General features: G+C 47.9%; 1 protein-coding gene across 1 annotated transcript in view; it reads right to left on the bottom strand.

The window, feature by feature from the left end:
* Positions 1 to 19,639, bottom strand: part of brm (ATP-dependent helicase brm) — a 32,359-nt gene that overhangs the window by 4,230 nt on the left and 8,490 nt on the right. Inside the window, exons 7-26 of the mRNA XM_089542860.1 lie at positions 18,925 to 19,140; positions 18,152 to 18,325; positions 17,075 to 17,536; positions 16,632 to 16,762; positions 15,888 to 15,954; positions 15,216 to 15,319; positions 14,271 to 14,493; positions 13,265 to 13,645; positions 12,674 to 12,787; positions 12,464 to 12,577; positions 10,925 to 11,032; positions 7,540 to 7,673; positions 7,259 to 7,401; positions 6,674 to 6,861; positions 3,016 to 3,246; positions 2,812 to 2,889; positions 1,935 to 2,042; positions 1,720 to 1,830; positions 730 to 992; positions 183 to 288 (exon numbers count right to left, since the gene is read on the bottom strand). Coding sequence (XP_089398986.1) covers positions 183 to 288; positions 730 to 992; positions 1,720 to 1,830; positions 1,935 to 2,042; positions 2,812 to 2,889; positions 3,016 to 3,246; positions 6,674 to 6,861; positions 7,259 to 7,401; positions 7,540 to 7,673; positions 10,925 to 11,032; positions 12,464 to 12,577; positions 12,674 to 12,787; positions 13,265 to 13,645; positions 14,271 to 14,493; positions 15,216 to 15,319; positions 15,888 to 15,954; positions 16,632 to 16,762; positions 17,075 to 17,536; positions 18,152 to 18,325; positions 18,925 to 19,140 — 3,456 coding nt within the window. The remainder of the gene's footprint in view (positions 1 to 182; positions 289 to 729; positions 993 to 1,719; positions 1,831 to 1,934; positions 2,043 to 2,811; positions 2,890 to 3,015; positions 3,247 to 6,673; positions 6,862 to 7,258; positions 7,402 to 7,539; positions 7,674 to 10,924; positions 11,033 to 12,463; positions 12,578 to 12,673; positions 12,788 to 13,264; positions 13,646 to 14,270; positions 14,494 to 15,215; positions 15,320 to 15,887; positions 15,955 to 16,631; positions 16,763 to 17,074; positions 17,537 to 18,151; positions 18,326 to 18,924; positions 19,141 to 19,639) is intronic.

The following is a 19,639-nucleotide window of genomic DNA, read 5'->3' on the forward strand; positions in this document are numbered from 1 at the left end:
TGACCCCCCCCCCCCCCTTTTCGGACTTTCAAATTAAAATAAAAAATAATAAAATCGGTTGACTTGCGCTAGGCATTTCCTGCCTAATTTTGCCTTAGGCTAACAAGAATGAGAGTAGAAAAAAAAAACGTAAAATGACTGGTTGTTCTTCCTTGCATCACCAAGAACCACCTCACTCTTACCTTGATTTTCTTCAGATCAACGGGTTTCTTGATGACATCATAGTAGTCTGGCAGTTCTCTCTTTGAAGGCAGTTGCAGGAAGGCTTCGCTTAGTACACGGCCATCACTAGGGGTGGAAAAAGAAAAAGCGCAAACAATGACCAGTTATTTTCTCTGCCACTCACAACTTGAATTATTATCAGGTGCTCCATTGTACACCCAGCAGCATGCAAAGTGGCCATAAAGCTATCCAGTTCGCTTCTTTGCACCTTGCACACCCTGTGAACTTCGGACACCTGGTACATCAGCACTTTAACAATAGCTTTATGGGGACTGTTTGGGTGGATGGGTGGGTGAGTGGGGGGGGCGGCTGTACACACACGCATTATCTGTTGTAGAGCGTCATAACCAGAAACTCCCACATTCACATACTTGCCACGTAAGGAGCGAAACGTCTGGGAGCACTTTCGTTTTCTAGGCTAGACTATATGACATCGCTGTTAATACTGTTAACCAGGTTCAACACCTAATCACGACTCCATGCAGACTACACATCCACTGCCAGTACCTGTCCTTGTAGTTGATGACGATGTCGATGAGCTTGCGCATCTGTTTGGTCAGGGAGGGTGGGTTGGGTGAGGCCTTCTCGACGGGAGGGCGGCCACGGCGTTTCTTCACCACGGGCTCGTCGTCTGCCATCTGCCGGGAGGGGCCGCTCTTACGCTTGCCGCCCCGCTCCCCGCCGGAGCTCGACGAGGCGCCGTTGTTGCCGCCTGACTTGCGGGAACGCTTGCGAGTCTCCATCTCGTCCAGGTTGCCATCCTCAATGGCCTGTCATTGTTGGACAGACAGACGAGTTGGCCGATGTAGTCATGTCAATTCATAAAACAGTGATGTACACCAGTGAGTCCACATACATTTAAACATGGAATCAACCTAGCTGCATGGCATGCACCAGGCAATGTATGCGCATGAGGAGAGGTCTTGTCATTCCACATCAAGGATTTCAGAACGAAAGCTATTGCCGTTTTCACCCTCCATGAAAGCAGATATGAGCATGGGACGTGAGCACAGGATGGCTACTGGAAGGCTTCAGCTGACCATGCCACTGGTTCCCGGGCACCATCGATGGGTACAAGAGGGGCAAACGGGTGCCAACTGCCTGGCTACTAACTGTTCATGCTGATATATCTTCCCTGGCACTGTTGGCAAGTGTGAGAAGTGTGAACTGTGACGTGAACACTCGCTGCGCCATACCAGTCACTAGTGTTGCGAGGAAAAGCTTGCTGCCTGTCATTCGAGCGGGCACAGCTTGGCACTTGGCAGTTCAGTATATCCCTTTCATAACAAATCACGCTCAATATATGAAGTAAGCACTGCACGTGTTCGTTAAAGATGTTTAGGAGCAGTTTGATACGGCCAATAATTCGTAATATTCGTGTTCATTATAATGGGGTTTGGCACTAATCAGCCTTGACATTGCATGCTTACTAAGACACCGATCTAAAGCAAAGCAGCGGCAGAGGAAAAAGATGATGTCAGGAGATAGAGCACTTGCCCGAAGCCACTCCTTGTCAGTTAGGGCATCAGAGTAGTCGATCTCTTTCCGCTGCCTGTTGCCCCGTCCAAACAGCTTGTCCTCTTCTTCCTCATTGGTTAGCCGTTCCACCTGCCGAGCGAGGAAGCCACATCGCATGTCTGAGGCACAGTGCACAGACATGGCTGTGGCCGAAGTGCAAAAAACGGAACTATGAAACAGCTCAGCCCGTTCACCTCAGCATCGTCCTTGAGCAGCCATTTTGGAAGTTCGTCTTCCTCCATGAGCCTAGGTTTCCGCTTCACACTGCGGGCCTCTTCTCTCCTCCTGTCAATGTCCATTTTCTGCAAGAAAAAAAAAAAAAAGGATGAGGAATGCTCAGGAGAAGGACTTGATTTAAAGCATACCTTCCAACCTGCTAATGTCAAAATAAGGAAGGCAATGAAGGTGAACGGGGGAAAGGGGGGGTGCACGCAACATCGAGTGTACGTTGTCCACAGGTTGTACTTCGTCTATTCAAGAGTTACTTTGCCATATATAAGACTTTGCTCACCTCAGAAATTTTCTGCTGTAGATTTTCTCACAAAATTTTTAAAAGTGGTGGCACTTCACCGACAGTATTAGAGCGCCAAGTTAAGTTATTTTTTAGAGAAATAAGACCGTGTTCATGCACCGAGGGGTTTGGTGGAAATTCAAGGGTCTCCCGAAATATTTGGGTGAGTTGGCAGTTATGTAAAAGAGATTATGGATGCTCGCCTCTACACCACGACTATACATGTACAATCGTCCACACACCTGTCTACAGTGTTCAAACGGCATGATCTGTTGGGTGTTTAAGGCAGCCACCACTGCCTGGCGAGCCTGATATAGCTTTTAAAGACATGACGAGTTAATCACGATCCATGGCAATACCGACGCGCAGCACTAAGCCACTCGTAAATGATGCCAGCGTAATCCCCAGAGCGTCGTTCAAGCGCTCTACTAAGTTCTGTGGATGACTGTACAATCAGTGATACAACTGTCAGTGGAGGTATCGATAATTACAACCTGTGTTACGTGCAGCAAAATTTGCCCATGCAACCAACTTAAACTGCACAAAAAAAAAAAGCATACCTGGAACAACTCCAGTTCCTCTTCATTCCTGGCAATCATTTCGTTGATGGTCTCATCATCCGGCACTTCGTTTTCCTCCTGCAGTTGAATACAGATCACAATGCTGTCGTACTAAGGCAAAACAGTCAGCGCGAAACAACACACTGAAACAGAGACCCTGGAAACGGATGTGGTAGAGGATGAGAGACATAAAAGATGACTCGCCTCCTCATCGTTCTCATCCTGGGTGAGGATGGCCTGGAGGAACTGCTTGCGCTCGGAGCCTGTCGACTTCTGGTCGAACATGCCGGCCTGGATGACCTTCTCGTCCAAGTTGAGCTTGTACTTGGCGGCGGCCAGGATGCGTTCCTCCACTGAGTTGACTGTCACCAGCCGCAGCACCCGCACCTCGTTCTTCTGGCCGATGCGGTGGGCTCGGTCCTGCGCTTGCAGGTCCTGCATCCCCCCAACCAAGACGAGAGGACTGCGTCAACCTTGGGGGGTCGCTGTTTCGTACCGAGAGAGGTACAGTCACAGACTAAGACAGGCTTGAACACCGACTCACTCAAGCACACATTTATGCATTTAATATGTGCAAAAACACCACGCTGCTGCCACATACTTGTTTTTCTAGCTCTCTCCCTCCATTACCCTTCTCTTGCCAATGTACCTTTGTGAAAGCTGTCCCTCTTTCAAGCACTCTCCTTGCAGTCTTGATTGAGTTAAAAACACTATTAGCCACTGACAAAAGAAGAGACAACGTCGCCTCAAACTAGAAGCAGAATGCAGCTGGTGAGGCAGCAGCACTCTGCAACGGACACTGATTAAAGGCGGGGACACATGTCAGGCGGGCGCTCCGGCCAGCCGGCGACCGCCGGACGCATCAAATCGCGTAGATATGTCCGGCGCACCGCGTCCGGTGAATGTCCGGCACGCCGCTCCGGCGGGCAGTGGCAGCCAATGCGAGCGCGCAGAGCGCCAATGTCACGATGACGTCAAGTTCACGACGTCACAGGTGAGCACGACAGAGGTACAGAGGTGAACGGTGTGTCGGCTGCTGAATTGTAGGGTTGATTTGGCGGCGCTGTTTTCACTGAACGCCATGTCTTCGTTCAAACAGTCCCGGATTTGGGAGAACGAACAAGGGGTGCCGAGCGTAGCACCTTTTTTGAGCGCTGGCCAGTCCCAAAGAGCCCTCGGCTGTGGCGTCGATGCGAAACCACTAGGCCTAGTGTCGACTAGGGCAGTCGGGGACTAGCGCGCAGTTCGTCGCCCGGCGTTGGCGCAGGCGATGTCGTTGCCGAAAGCTCCACTCTAGCACAGGCACGTTGTCGTTGCGTGAATCTAGGAAGCATTCTTTCTGTTAGCATGGCTGTTTTGTATTTTCTTGTGCGAACGTGAAGTAAGCCGAGCCTGCCGGCCGGCCAGCCTGGATCCCGTCTGCCGGCGTCATAAAAACGAGCTAATGAGTGTTCTTGACGTAAATAATAAACCCTGGGATAGGGAAATGAAAAAATTATATCATTTTTCTGGTTCATTGGCCAATACCGAGTTCCTGGTAAAAGTAACAACTGTGGTACGAGCGGTTGCGAGAACCGCCTCGCAGCTGCCGCTAGCTGGCCCGACGCTGGGGTCCGGCTCGACTGGCGCCCGCTAGCCGCTGCTGAAGGCGCCACGGAAACTGACCGTACTATTATTTTATTGTGAGATGATGCTGTTGACAGCAAAGTGGAGTGAAGAATAGGCCTTCAATTATAGCGCAGGCGACTTTTGAAGCGCCGGCCCCTGCCGCTTCGATGCGATGCAGGCTATAGGCCTAGCGACGACCTCGGCAGACAGGCAGCAGCAGAGCTCGTTGCCCAGAGCGCCCGCGAGCGGTGCCGTTGCCGAAAGCTCGCAACATAAGCAGGCATGCTTTGTCGCCGCTCGAGTATAGCTGGCAGTCTTTCTGATAACAAGGCGATGCCGTCTTTTCTTTCAATATTTGTACACCAAGCCAAGCAGCGATCAGGCACTACTGCGCGGCGGCGAAGTGCGACGCCGGTTGTGGGCGGAGCTTGGGTTGAGCGGCACAGCGATGCTCACCGCTCCCTGTGTGTCCCTGCTTGCTGTGGTGCGGCAGTTCGGAAGCGGCGACCGGAGCGGCGCGCCGGACGCGTTGCCGGACATGTGTTCCCTGCTTAAGTCGCAATGCCATCTATTAAATACTTCGGATGTCTCCACACTGATAAAGCTCTAGTCACGGGCCTGAATCAGCCGAGTAGGCTTGCCTGTTTTACTGTGCAGGCATGATATGCAAACACACTATTGCACACATGAAAAAGCTAGTGGCTACAGTACGGAAGAGAAGCACAGTACACAGTACAAAAACCCCATTACAATAAACGCTGCCACAACGAAGTACAGTCAAGCCCACTTATAACAATATTCAAGTGCCATGGAAATACCATTGTTATAAACAATAATTGTTATAACAGGGTTGTGCCAAAAAAAAAGAAAGGATGACAAACTTCAGAGCATTTATTGACAATAAATACCCAGAGGGGTTTGATAATTCTAATGCCTGTAAAAGCTCGTTAAATCGAACTTCAGGGAACCGGAACAATGTTCACCGTTCACCGATGACCAAAGCACCGCCATCACTGCGCCACCGGGAGTTGTGCACCTCCATGTTACAGGAATCAAGCCATCTTTTTGGAAGCTATTCTTATGAGAAATTCAAGAAGTATGCAGAACCAAGGGTGCGGTGACAGCTGACAAGAGAACAACCGCGCTGGCTGCATGCACGCGCGCTGCACTGACTGATTAGGGGTACGCATGGCGTGCGTAGCCAATGCAGCAGCTCCCCTGACACGATGACGCCTGCCTCTTTTGCTTTCGTGGCGTTGCTTCGCCAGCTTAGTGCATTGGTCGGCCCCACACATGCACGCTTTTGTGTTGTAAGCATGGTTTTGCTGGTGTGGTTGTAGCATTTCTTTTCTTTTTCTGTAATGGTTGACACTCAATTACCAGATTTAATTGTTATAACCAATAATGTGCCTTGACAGCATTGCTATAAGCAGTTTATTTTACCATAGAACGCATGGCAAAGCTGATGGTGCCATGACCGACCATTACTATATCCGATATATTGTTATAACCAGTATTGTTATAAGTGGACTTGACTGTATTTCCGATTCCCCACCAGCAAAACCATTTAAGGCACTACAATTATTTCCCCCAACAATGAACAATTTTCAGAGCGACGTTCCGCTTAAACAAAGTTATTGCGAGCAGCCAGCCAACCTTTTTTGTTTGCGCATCCAAACATGCCTTTCTTTTTTTTTTGCTTTCGCCAAAAACAGCTACAAAAGTCAGCTTCCGTTCTGAATGGTACAGTTTAAACCAGAACGCTATAAAACATCCTCTACACTGAAATGTTGTGTAGGAAGCAGACCCCAACCGATTTGGCGAGCTCGAGATCGGAAGCGAGAACGCCTGACCCCTCTCGCACCACAACTAGGGCTTAAACAGTCGTATTACACACAACCGTCCTGTAAGTACACAAGACGAATGCACAAGCATAGAAAGTTGGGCTTGTTGGTGTAAGTTTGTTCCCGAAGACAGCACGAAGGAACAACTCTCAACAAAGTGCTCATGCTGCTTATCATATATTGCTCATCACAATGATAAGCACTAGTGCTGCATGGTGGGTGTTGTAAGAACTGCTTGACAATAATAAACTGAAGCTGGTTATCAGATGTGATCTACATAGGCTAGCACACTGTCCGTATGACAACAGCACAAGAGGTAAAAGTACAAGCATAATCCTCTCGGCATGAACAACCAGACAAGCTTCAGATGCACCAGATCTCTTCAACCCAACCGCGGACTCCCTGCCCACCTGGTGGGGGTTCCAGTCCGAGTCGAAGATGATGACAGTGTCAGCCGCCTGCAGGTTGAGACCCAGGCCGCCAGCCCGGGTGCTCAGCAGGAAGATGAAGTAGGGAGATTCCTTGGCATTGAACATTTCCAGCAACTGACCACGGTCTTCCGCCTTGGTTGTACCGTCGAGACGCAGGTACCGGTACCCTGCAAATCAGGCCAAACACCAACAGAGCTCCCACACAGTTCACAGTATATATATTACAGTCACCACAGTGCAGGGCTCTACATAAATTTTGAGCAGCTAGGGTTCTTTAAAGTGCGTTAAGCTCGGACCTTGTTGCAGAACAACACTGCAGCCATGGTGATGCAGTAGTACTGTAATAGTGGTGTTCTGCAACTTAGCCTGAGCATGAGATCACTGGTTTTGGTTCATGGCTATGGCAGTAAAATTATAATGGAAGCGCAAGAAAGGGCCCTCATGCATTGAGACTTTGATACCATTGAAGAAATCCATATGGTTGATATGATAAGAAGCCCTCCACTAGGCATTTTTCACAGAGCTGCTGGCAGTGAAAGTGACCAGAGGGGGAACAACACTGACCCCTGTAGGTGAGGTAGTCCTCCATGATGGTCATCAGGGTGGTCATCTGACAGAAGAGGAGTACCCTGTGCTGCTTGCAGCGCAGCTTGGGGAGTATCCGGTCCAGCAGCTCAAACTTGCCAGACACCCGATACAGGTCGGGTCTGCAACACCAAAGTCAAGCAATAAGGACGACAGCCACAAAAAGAACTCCATTCTCACAGTGCCCTGAAACATGTTTTCTTCGATACTATCTTGGGGGAAACAGTTTCTTTCCGCTGGATGCCCTCTCTCTCACTCACCCTTGCACCATGCTCCCAGTGCAACCAATGTGCTCGGCGTAGGCCTCCTCAATGTGTTGGAACATGAACGGGTGGTTGCAGATCTTGCGCAGCTGCATGATGGTGTTCATCAGCGTCTTGGTGCCACCCTTGCCCTGCACGTGCAAAACAAGGAAAGAAGAAATAAGAAGACGCCCTCCTCCTCCCATTTTTCTTCTGCTCACTGCAACATGCTCTCAGCAGACAGTAAAGTAACTTCAAGGGTGAAACTTTTGCTACGCAAAAACACTTCCTTTTTTCCAAGAAACTATGGGTGTCCAAATAAATATTCAAAATTTCGAATATGAACACACGTATTTTTGTTATTTGGTTCATATTCGACTTGAGAAATGAATATTCAAGAATTTCTGAATATTCGAAAATTCCAGAATCTTCAAAAATTTTCTAATACCCTGCAGTGATCAAATACCGCGCAGACTTTCAGAAATGCAACTGCGGTACAGCCACAATATTTGGGCCAATTATCCAAAGGTCAAGTTTAAGGGGGGACACTGGTCTTGAAAAGAAAATTTTATTAACTTAGTCATAGTTATGAAATTTTCAGGGCACATGTATTTTTGTGCGCTGATTCTAGGTATGTCATTTAATTTCATGTAAAACAATTCCTTGACCACTTATGCACATTTTATGCAACTATTTTGCGGAGAGTTTTGAAGAAAATTTGCTGCATAAAACTCGCTGAAATGTATGCCATTGGGTTCTCTTGACACCAAGGAATACAATAAGGGTAAAATTATCATCCTGGTTCTCATAGAACTTAAGTAATAGGGTACTGAAGCTGCCACTTCACACACAGGAATACACATTTTCCTTCTCATTTCTGAGGCGACAACTTCAAAACTCTGTAACTTAAGTTCTATGATAGGCACGAAGACAATTTCACCCTTATTGCATTCCTTGGTGTCAAGAGAACCCAATGGCATACATTTCAGTGAGTTTCCCGCAGCAAATTTTCTTCGAAACTCTCCGCAAAATACTAGCATAAAAAGTGCATAAGTGCTCAAGGAATTGTTTTACATGAAATTAAATGACATATTTAGAATCGGCACTCAAAAATACATATTCCCTGAAGATTTCTTAACTGTGACTTCATTAATAAAATTTTTTTTTTCAAGACCAGTGTCCCCCCTTAAAGTGCCAGGAAAATAGCACAAAGGAGTCCTCTTCACTTCTAAGATGTTTGCTGCGTGGACTGCTCACGTTCTGACGCTGAAATTCTGCAAGTGGACCTCCAGCTGCGAAGAACGTGAGAAAGCCCGTGGCCAGCGATCGTGCAAAAAATCCCAACTTTTTCACGGCACATTACAGCCCATGTACACAGGATGTGCGCGGAACGGAAGGCATGGTGACAATAAGAGAGCCCCCGTCGCTAGTCCAAAACAGCCTGGTCGCCTAGTTTCGGTTTCTGAGCTTCATTGTCAGCCCATGGCGACAATGGCTATCAGCCGCGCATTCGCCAGCCGTCCGAGCAAAGCTATGCACCGCTGGTCATTTCATTTTCATTTTAGGGGGGACACTGGTCTTTGAGAGCAAAAAGTGACCAAAAAATCAATTTTCAAAAAATGACATTTGTGGAACCTACAGCTATTACTTTCCAACTGTACCAATTTTTTCCTTCAAGAAATCAATATTTTGACCATAATATTAAATTCAGATCATCGAGTGGGCCGAATTTATGCAGCAGCAGACAATTTAATGGCATGAAAATTTTGGACATCTGGCTGTCTTAGTATGTCGATATCTCAACATCTAGGACAAATAGAGATGTCATATTATTTGCTAAGGGAAGCTGAAGGCACAGTGTGTGCAATAATCGAAGCAGATTTGTTCAACTGCCCTTCAAAAATTTATAATTTGTCAAAGTTCATCGATGCATTACATTCACACCTTGAACACTGATATTCCAAGTGCTGTGAAATTACTAATGAGGGTAAAACTGAAAAATGGTTTCGATTATTGCACTCTTTACTCACCATGCTATGTAGCTATGGACTGAAATGATTTTTTATTGAGCAGTTTTTTTTGCTCCGAGTTACTAATGAATGACTAATTAAACTTAATTATCTTGGGAACAGACTAATTTATGAGAAAGGTAATTTCATTGTTGAAAGGAGTATAAAAACCTGAGCAAGGTGGTACAGTTTCATTAGGATTGGACTAAAAATATGGAAAATAGGTCTAAGACCAGTGTCCCCCCTTTAGAGACAGTCTCTAGCCAATGCATGCTCCCCTTGCTTACGACCTTTCTGCTCTTCCAGCACACTGAAACTGTGCACTTGTCACAAGCTGTTCATGGTTTGTGTGATGAAGCCTCTCATTCAGAAAATTTTCACATTTTTGGCAGTTTCCAATTTTGCTTCCCTTTTACAAGAAAACCCCTTATAGTACTTCACATAGAAAGAGGCTGACACTCAGTGGTGCCTCAGTGTAAATGACAAGTAGAAAGATTCCACCACTATGGACAAAAAAGATTTACGGACAAAAATATTAATAAGAAATAATATTTTCAGCGCAATCTTTCTATGCATTCTGGAAAAGGTACATGAAGCTTAACTGTTATCATGCATATCACACATTGCACGAATAAATCTCGAGCAACATGCAACATACAAAGAAATTAAATTTCTTCAACATAGTTGCCTTTCATAACTTTTTATGGCAGATGTCCTATCAGTAACAAATGAAATGCGAACAACAGAACTGAAGTGCCAACCCAGAAATACCAACACGGCATTAGCTCCAGGAGAGGAAATATGAGCGAGGTTGATTAACACTCCGGAAAGACAGCCCTCGCACCCTCGAAGTGATGCAACCCTCCGTTAGTACTGAGGTTTCCACTGCCTAAGAGCTTCCGGTTTTGCTGTTCATTGTTCAAATGTCTTGTTCGCGCTTCATTTGCTACTGGAAGTGCAGGCACGGACAAAAGTAAACGGAGCACGCAACTGTCTTCAAATATTTTACACGCGTCACCTAACTGAAATTTCCAGCAGTGGTACGTGCATGCTGGTGGCGGAGGTTGGTGGGCTTTCTTGTAGACAAACAACACTTCTTCATCACCAATGGAGAAAGCGTGATTGCACTTCGAACGCAATAGCATGCCCCGTTTACTTATGGCTGCGCGTGTACATTTGCAAAGGCCAGTAAAGCACATACATTTGAGTAATAAAGAAACAGCCCCAAAAAGCAGACTGTCCATATGCAAGCAGATCTTTCAGAGCTGTAGCGCGAGCGCTTCCTTTACGTAATCAGCAACAGGTGTGAAGGTAGTCACAGGAGAGGTAGCCACCAGCTGATGAGACACAGGTGACGTAGTGACAATAATGCCAGCCCTCTGACATGAACGTACCTTCTTGTCCTTTTCAGATCCATCCGTGAGAAGAACTCCCTTTGTCTGCATGTGTCTGTACAGAAGTCTCTGCAGCGCTGACATATCACACTTCACCACGTACTCCACCTGGTGAGAGAGAGAGAGAGAAAGAGGTGGCGGTTAACATCAAATGTTCAATCCAAATGCACACCGCAAATATGTATAAAAATGTACAAGAAAATACCCCCAAGGAAACACCGGTACAATGACAACATACAAATAGCCTCAGTCAGTGTTCAGAAACAAAGAGGGAGCATTCGAAACACCAAGTATCTGCTACAATGAACTTGCAAAATGGTTTCAGCAGGGAATGTGTTCATTCAGGCAGGAGTTCAAGCAGTAGACTTGTCTTAAATACCGTATTTACTCGCATAATAGGCGCACTCGCATAATAGGCGCACCCCTAGTTTGGTCGCGAAAAATCCGATTTTTTGATTTCCGCGCATAATAGGCGCACCCCGAACTTGGCACTGTGATCAATACTGTATTTACACGATTGCAAGCCGACGCCTCGCCGCCCCCCACCCCCAATCATTATTTTAATAAAGTTTTTGCTGAACTGACTACTGGTCCACACTAGTGCTGCTGCCGTCGCAGCTGCTGCGGACCCACAGCACGTACAACGACATCGTGTAGAACAGCCGCACTCAGTTTTCAGGGATGCTCACTTTAAACGTCTGTTTGGAAAGTTTCATCTCCAGCCCGAAACGTTCCCGACTTAGGCCCGCGAAAACCTCGGCGCCTGGAGTCACGTACGAAAATTTAGACACACCACAGACGCAACTGCCGCACTTCTCGGCCACGTCGAGTTTCCGACCTGCCGCACGCTTGCCGTGTTCGATAGCAAACTCCCAGCCGTGTAGCTATTAATGCTTGCCCGTGCTTGCCCGTCGAGCTAAAACAGCAACGCTCGGCGGCAAAGCCACAAACCACGATGAACTACGTGCTACCGCAGATCCCGGCACTTGATAGCAACAACAACAAAAAAAAAACCTGGAGCTGGTGATGCTGATGGCGATTAGATAGTGAAGCTGGCGGCGGAAGAAAACATTGATGATGATGATAAGCTTGGCCTTGGGCGCCCTTCGTGGGCGGCGTCTGGAAGCTCCTTTGCGCGTGTGTGGCCTCCGCGATCAAGCGCCCGTAGCGCGCGGCCGGAACTGATCGCGGAGGCCTCGACGCATGCATTTCAAAGGCTATTCCCGCGTGGGTCGTGGAAAGTTTCGGTGCGGCCCTTACACGTTTTTTTTTTAAATATTTTCTTCGGGAAAACGGGGGTGCGGCCCGTACACGAGTGCGTTTATGCGGTATGTTCAATTTTGCGAGTCGAAAAATTTCCGGAAATTTTACCCCGCGTAATAGGCGCACCCCGAACTTTGAGCCGGATATTCTGGAAAAAAAGTGCGCCTATTATGCGAGTAAATACGGTAATGCATTGGTGGAATGTGCTGCAATGACGCACCCTGCTTGAATGACCCCAACAGGCAGTGTGAAACAAACAAGTGTCAAGCCTTTCACCTTCTCGGGGAGTTGGGACTCGACCTCCTTCTTGAGTCGCCTCAGCAGGAAAGGTCGGAGGACCTTGTGGAGGCGACGGATGATCAGGATTGTTTCCTCTTCGTTCAGCTCCACCTGAGGAAGGGGAAGCGTCAGTTCTCCTGTCCGTGAACGAGCGAACCTTGCAAGCACCGATGCAACAAAACAACAAAACGTGATGAGCGGGCTAACCTTTTCACCGGTCGTAGCAAAGGGAGCGTTGAACCACTGTTCAAACGTGTTGCAACTCTTGAAGATGCTCGGCAGCAGGAAGTTCAGCAGGGCCCACAGTTCGGGCAGCTTGTTCTGTAACAAGAACAAAGACCCAGTTCCCCTCAATCACAAAAAGCTCTCATGGTCAACTCAAATGTAAACAGAACAAGGAAACCATTCAACTCGAAAGGACCCCACACAGCTTAATTCAAAGCAAGCATGTCAAGTATGATGCATGCTTGCTTTGGCACACCAGAGGCCTCAGAGGTTCTTAAGATAGGTCCACACTCTTACATGGACTCAAGAGGCCAGTTCAGCAATTACTAAGCATGACTATGGCTACTATGCACGCATGACGCTTTCAAAGCTATGTGTATGGAAAGCCTTGAGCCTAGGGACATGCTCCAAGGCTCAATTCTGTGCATTGATTTCCTGCCATCCTCATCTGCACAAAAGAAGACAGTGGAGCATCTGTCACTCCACAAACAAATGACTGCAACAATAGTTCCTATTCAGCACCCCCAACAAAAAGCATGAACAGCACGCAGTGCCACAGGAGAAGTGCTTCACCTGCAGCGGGGTGCCTGTGAGCAGCAGTCGGTGAGGGGCGCTGTAGTGGGTGTTGAGGATCTGCGTCAGCTTGCAGTGGTGGTTCTTCATGCGGTGGCCCTCGTCGATGATCATGTACTTCCAGCGGATCTTGGCCAGCACCGCTTTGTCCTTGATGACGTACTCGTAGGTGGTGATGAGCACGTTGAACTTGCTGCTGCGCAGCTGCTGAGACAGCTGCCGCCGCAGGTTGGGCGACCCCTTGTACGCCACCTTGACCACCGAGGGCGCCCACCGGTCAAACTCCAGCATCCAGTTGGACAGTGTTGACAGTGGCACGATGATCAGGTAGGGCCCGTTGATGCGCTTCTTCTCCATCAGGTACGTGATGACTGCAATAGTCTGCAACCAAGGTGCACGCATAAAAAAGGTCTATGACATCAAGCTTTTTTGCCATAGTTTAAATGGACACTGTGGATAGCTACATCCAATTTTTGTACTGAGTAAAAATAGATCCTACTGCTCTTTCCGGCTGTGTTGACATTTATTCGGCAACAAAACAATTTTTTACCACAATATGGTCCAAACTCATGACATCAAGACCAGAAAGGACTCCGTGATCAGCGTACCGTAGCCTCAAGGATCCATGCACAAAAATGACTTTAAGCCACTGCAGCATGCATGCGAAAACAGCTGGTGGTGGCGATGCCTGTGTTTCATTTTACAGCGGAAGATCTTTATATTCCCGCTTCTGCGGTGTTGACGTCGACATAACGCCTAGCCACAACGACTGATCAGCATCAAGTGGGGTCAGGCATGACATAACCTCAATGCTTCCCTTGTATTGGGCTGCACAAGCGTCATGTGGCTGCAACGCGCACTGGCAATGCAACATACTGAGAGAGAGAGAGAGATAACTTTTAAAGTCCGAGCCTTCTGTCATAACCTGTCAATACAGGACAACTTAAATCTATCCTCGGTGTTCCTTTAAGGACTCGTCGGGTACAGGAGCTGCTTGTCAGCGTACCTGGATGGTCTTGCCCAGACCCATCTCGTCGGCCAGGATGCCGTTGAGGTTGTTGTTGTAGAGGGAGACCAGCCACTCGAGCCCCTTGACCTGGTACTCCTTGAGCTGGCCGTTCACCATGAGCGACGCCTGCTCACGCACCTCCTCCCGGATGGCATGCGCTATGTTGTAGTAATTCTGGTAGCCGCCGGCCTTGTATTCGTCGTCCTCGGCTACTGCCGCCCTGTCAAAGCCACACAACAGCTCATCCCGTCACCAACAATATCATCATCATCAGCCTGACCGAGCCCACTGCAGGGCAAAGGCCTCTCCCATGTCCTTTGCCAGCTGCGGCCACCGTATCCCCACAAACTTAATCTCATCCGGCACAGGTGAACAAGGATGCTGAAGGAGAACTAGATGTGATTAAATTGGTAACCTGCTGCAGACAGTTTGAAATTAAAGGACAACGAAAACAGTACTGCCTGCGATTGTGAGGCAGTTTGAGAACCCAGGCGTTCTCAAACTGAGTTCTGCGGAGCCCATGGCTTGGAGTGTTTCTTTCGGTTCCTCGAGCAGTACCTAAATCCGTGCACGCCTCAACACCTCCCTCATTTTCTTTTACCCACCTTATTTGCAGACTAATCATTCCATAACTGCTTAAGCAGGCCGTTTCACTCTATAGCCAGTTATTGTTAACTGAATTTGGGAATTTTCGGAGGCACTGTGCATCTGCATGGTCCTTTATCATGCATGGATGTCGGGCACGAAGTAAACAGAAGACAAGATGTGTTGTTCCTAAGCACATTTTAAAAGTTTGCTGGAGTTCCCCAAGGCTAAAAGATAGAAAACCCCTACTGTAAGGAAACCCAAGCAGGAAGGCCAAACTACCTCTCAAGTAATGGATACAAAGACACCATCTGTCCAGTTCACATCGAATCGTCTTGCAAACAGGAGAGAACTCACTGAATCACACTCTTCACGTGGTCGTCAGCCGAGGTCTCGATCTTCGCTACCGAAGTAACAGGCGCTGGTTGCTGCTGAGAATTTTCTTCACCTTCTTCTTCCGACTGTTTGAAAGACAAACACAGAGCAAGGCAGCAGCATTAGCTAGGCGCCTGTGCATCAGATTAGAATTTGCTGTAGCTAACTTCATCGCTAAACAATCATGTCAGCAAGTTTTATGCAGGAGACCTTTAAAAAGCTTTTCGCAGGTATCATGCACAAAAGATGCCGTACAAAAGCTGGCATATATTTTTCTTGATAATAAAGTGCACCTACTGATCTGGCGCTTACAAATACAGTCCCACAAGCTTTCTTTATTTTCGACTAAAAAATAAACCTAGTCCACCTTATCAAAAGGTTAAGGTATCATCTGACACATACACAAATACCTTTATTTATATCAACATCAAGTGTAATGATAGAAATGCACCCACCCTCTCCTACAGAAAAAAGTGGCAGCAACTGAGTACATACAAAAAGTAACCTAGCATGTTTAGCCAGAATTCGGGCATAATTTTCTTTCAGGAACTAAGTTACAAATGCTCAAATAACACGAATCATACAGCAAAGACGATTCTAAATTTCTCGTGGCTCATTAGACAGAAGTTTCACCACTAAAACACACGGGCATACCTCTGTTGAGTCATCAGTTTCGCCCTCCTCCTCATCGTCGCTGGCTTCTCTTGGTGCCACCTCAAACCTGGAAAAGTAAAAATAAATAAATAAAAAGTTTTTTTCTGCACGGATAGTGTCTGCCAGTCACACACTGAAGTCGGAATGGTTACACTGCCTATATCCATGCTTTCTATTTCTTGCTCACTAAACAGCAAGCTTGGCTTATAACCACGGGTTGGACTAACCGGGGGGCTTTTCGGTTTAAAATAGGAAATGTATAAACGGAATCGTGTTTATCGCTGAGCGTATGATAACCTCTTTCTTTTCCAAGATATCACTTTTCCTTCGATGAATCAGCCAATGTACCATCAGCAAGAAATGAGACAGGAGCCTAATCACAAGGTGACATTAAAAGCACAAGAATTTTGATGTCTCAGTCTTGTTCAATAGAGGGAACCATTAAAATCCTGACTTTGTTTACTGCTATGGTTGGATAATAGCACCCAATGAAGATGAAGATTTTATGGCTATCCCTATGAAATGGGTGATCAACGGCAATAAGCTGAACCATGCCTGCTGGACACTGTTGCCAACTGCCACTTCTTTATCCTACTGCAGATATTGCGTCTGTCAGTGCGGGCCAGGCAATTTTCTTTTCAGTTCTTTTTCTTGCCCATTCTACTCCACCCGTATCCACTGCGTCAGCCTATGCAGATTATGCAGTGCTTGAGTGAAACACAAGGATGAACGCTCGTCCCGTACCCTGGATGCATTTCCAGCCATGTGTCAAGCTGGCTGGCCAGTGGGGCGTCCTTCCCCTCGATGACCTTGCCAGTGGCTGTTTCGATGACGTTGACCCTGAGATCACTGTGCTGCGAACTCTCATCCACCATCTGAACAGCAAGAGGGGACGAAAAACAAAGAAGCAGCGGTTAGTGTGAGGGTCAAGCAGGTGTGCTTCTGCAATGCCCACAATACAAATGCTGATATGAAGTATTAATTCCCTACACAACACTTAAAACAGCCTGCTTCAATAGCTGGATTGACAAAAAGCGATGAATCAGTAGTTGTATTGCCATTTCATTTTTTCATGCCTCGCGTAACCAATACTCCGTTTCATACATAGCAGGCAATGCTGCCAAAGCTAGCGTGCCTTTTCACTCCGGCTAAGTCCATGCCCGAAAGGTACGCAGGGCACTACTCACCGCATCAACCGCACCGTCGGAGGACGTCGCCGCACCGCCCTCTCCGCCCGCGGCGCCAGCGCCGCTGCCATCCTGCGACGACTGTCCCTGGGCCTGGCCCTGTCCCTGGGGCTGCTTCTTTTTCTTCTTCTTCTTCTTCTCGCGCAGCTTGCGGCGCTGCTCGGCCTTGTGCTGGCGCACCATCTCGGTGAGGTTGTGGATGTACTCGTCCGTCTGGGAGAGCAGGAAGGCCAGCCGGCGGTCCTTCTTCTGGTCGATGAGCTTGCGGTAGCCCTCCTCGTCCTCGGCCATCAGGCGCCGCATGCGCTCCTTCTCCACCCGCTCCTGCTCCTTCTTCTGCTCCCGCTCGGTGTTGGCGTGGTACGTGGCCACCGCCTTGTTCACCTTGGCCACCTTGGCCTGCACGCCCCGGTGGAACTCGCGGAAGTCCTTGCCGTGCTGCAGCACCGCCGCCAGGTACTCCTGTAACAGCGGCCATGACACACACGGGCCAAGGTTAACTGAGGAAGACGAGGACAAAACAGCACAGAATGCACTTTCGGACCTGGGGAAAAATTAACGAACCAATGTGTACATTTACTGAGAGGAAGACGGCCCGTGGACTTCGAATAAAAAGGGAAAAAGGGGTTGGAAAAATGCTATGGCACCTTGTTTGTCAGCATCTTACTTACTCTGGGTCCAAGGAAGAAATTAACAAAAGGAGAGAGAGAGAGAGAAAGGGCACAAAAGATGCATCATAAATGGTCTCCGGGACTTCCTTCTCAGCTGTATGGTGATGTTCTCGGCCCCTCTAAAGACCAAGAGGGCTCGAAAGGTGAGGAGAAGGGCCCTTCTTACCTTGTACAGATTTAGAGCTAAAGAGTGCCATAAAAAATACACTGCAGGACTGAGAAACAAGCACTGTTGCCCGTTTACTTCTGGTAAAGACGGTGCGCTCTTGACAAAAGGTGGAACCCAACAACACACAAAGGCGCGAACAAAAGGTGGAACAGCACAAAATGTGCATCGAGCCCTCTGGGAAAAATAAAGAAGAGGTGAAAACGAGAGGTGAGCCTCCCTCTCTTTCTTCCCCCTTGCCTGGTGCTTCTGGCGTCGCTTGCGCTCCTGCTCCAGTTTCTGCTGCTTCTCCAGCTTCTCGGTGAGGCGGGCCTCGCGCAGGCTCTGCCGCTTGGTCCGCTTGTACAGCTTGGGGTTGAGGGAGGTCTCCAGGGTGGTGTCCCGGCGCATGCACTGCACCACCTCCGCCCGCAGCTGCGAGGCACAGGAGCAAGTTTACTACTCCAACAAGACGAGAGCCCGGCAACTCCTGAATAATTCGAGCCACAAAACTTCCGTGACACTTTTAAAGACAGCCACCAAACTCACTGCACCAAATCCAAATCAAGCTGTAATGCACCAACAAACATTTCGCGTAAATCTAGGTATGCCGGCATTCTGCTTCTTAATTTCCCACAAAGTTTTACTGCAACTGCAAAGTTTTCCCCCTGCCTTTTCCCATTCAATTTGTTCTGCTTAATTCATGCACACTACCATAGCTTTTGTCACCGCCGTCCATCAATACCCTTTAATGTAAAATTCTAGGCACTTCAGCATTTCTGCAGTCTTTTGGCTCTGGCCACATATTATCTTACTGTATCTAGTTGTGCTAGCTATGTGCTCTGCAATACATAATGCTTGGGGGGCTTTCATGGTTCAAATACATAAAATGTGTTCATGGAAAAGAAAAGGGCGAAGAAAAGTTTAGCTTTCACATGTAGACTTCGCACTATTCGACTCATAAATGCCTAAAGTATAAAACAAAACAAAGCTGCACAAAAGTAAGGCAACCACAGAGCAGACAGTGTCACTACCTGCCGCTGGAAGTTGAGCAGGCGCAGGGCACGGAGTTCGATCATGGCCTTGATGCGCAAGTCCTCGGGCAGGTTGGCGGGAAGCTTGGAGAGCTCCTCGATGCGGTGAGCGATGCGGCTTGTCAGCCGGTTCTCCTTCTCCTTCAGGATTTCGATGGGGTCGATACCCTGCGGCTTGGCCACGGGTGTGATGCGGTTCTGCTTCTGCTGCTGCATCTGCACCAACCAAGCACCATTAATGCCGCCTGACTTGGGAATATGGGGCAGAGTTCAACACCACTCGAGTTCAACATGTGGACAATATTTTGGCTCTGTGGGCCAAGGTGTTGTACAACACAGCTACGACATATCCAAAACGCATTTCAGGTAGAAATTAAAAAACCCTGTATCCGCACCACAGGCCAATCTGCAGTCTATCAACGAGCCCCAAAATTACACCTCCCAAGCAATAGGTGTCATGACCGCGAATGGCAGCTCTGCCATCAAGGCATCCTAGGGGCTAGCAGATAGAGGTGCCACCTTTGATCTCTGCCGTCGGTTACAAGTGGTGTCCTTCAACTTTTATGCAATCCCAGCAAGTTTGTTTTGCTGCCCACAGGTGGCATGATAATTTGTAAACCCCAAAAATTCAAACCACTGCGCAAAATTTTTCTAAGCGCAAGTATATAAGGGGTTACACAACTAAGATTTAAATAACGTTTGGGCAGTAGCAAGC

The sequence above is a fragment of the Amblyomma mixtum genome, chromosome 1 (genome assembly GCF_055824585.1).
Source record: "Amblyomma mixtum isolate Tamu chromosome 1, ASM5582458v1, whole genome shotgun sequence".
Taxonomy (NCBI): Eukaryota; Metazoa; Arthropoda; class Arachnida; order Ixodida; family Ixodidae; genus Amblyomma; species Amblyomma mixtum.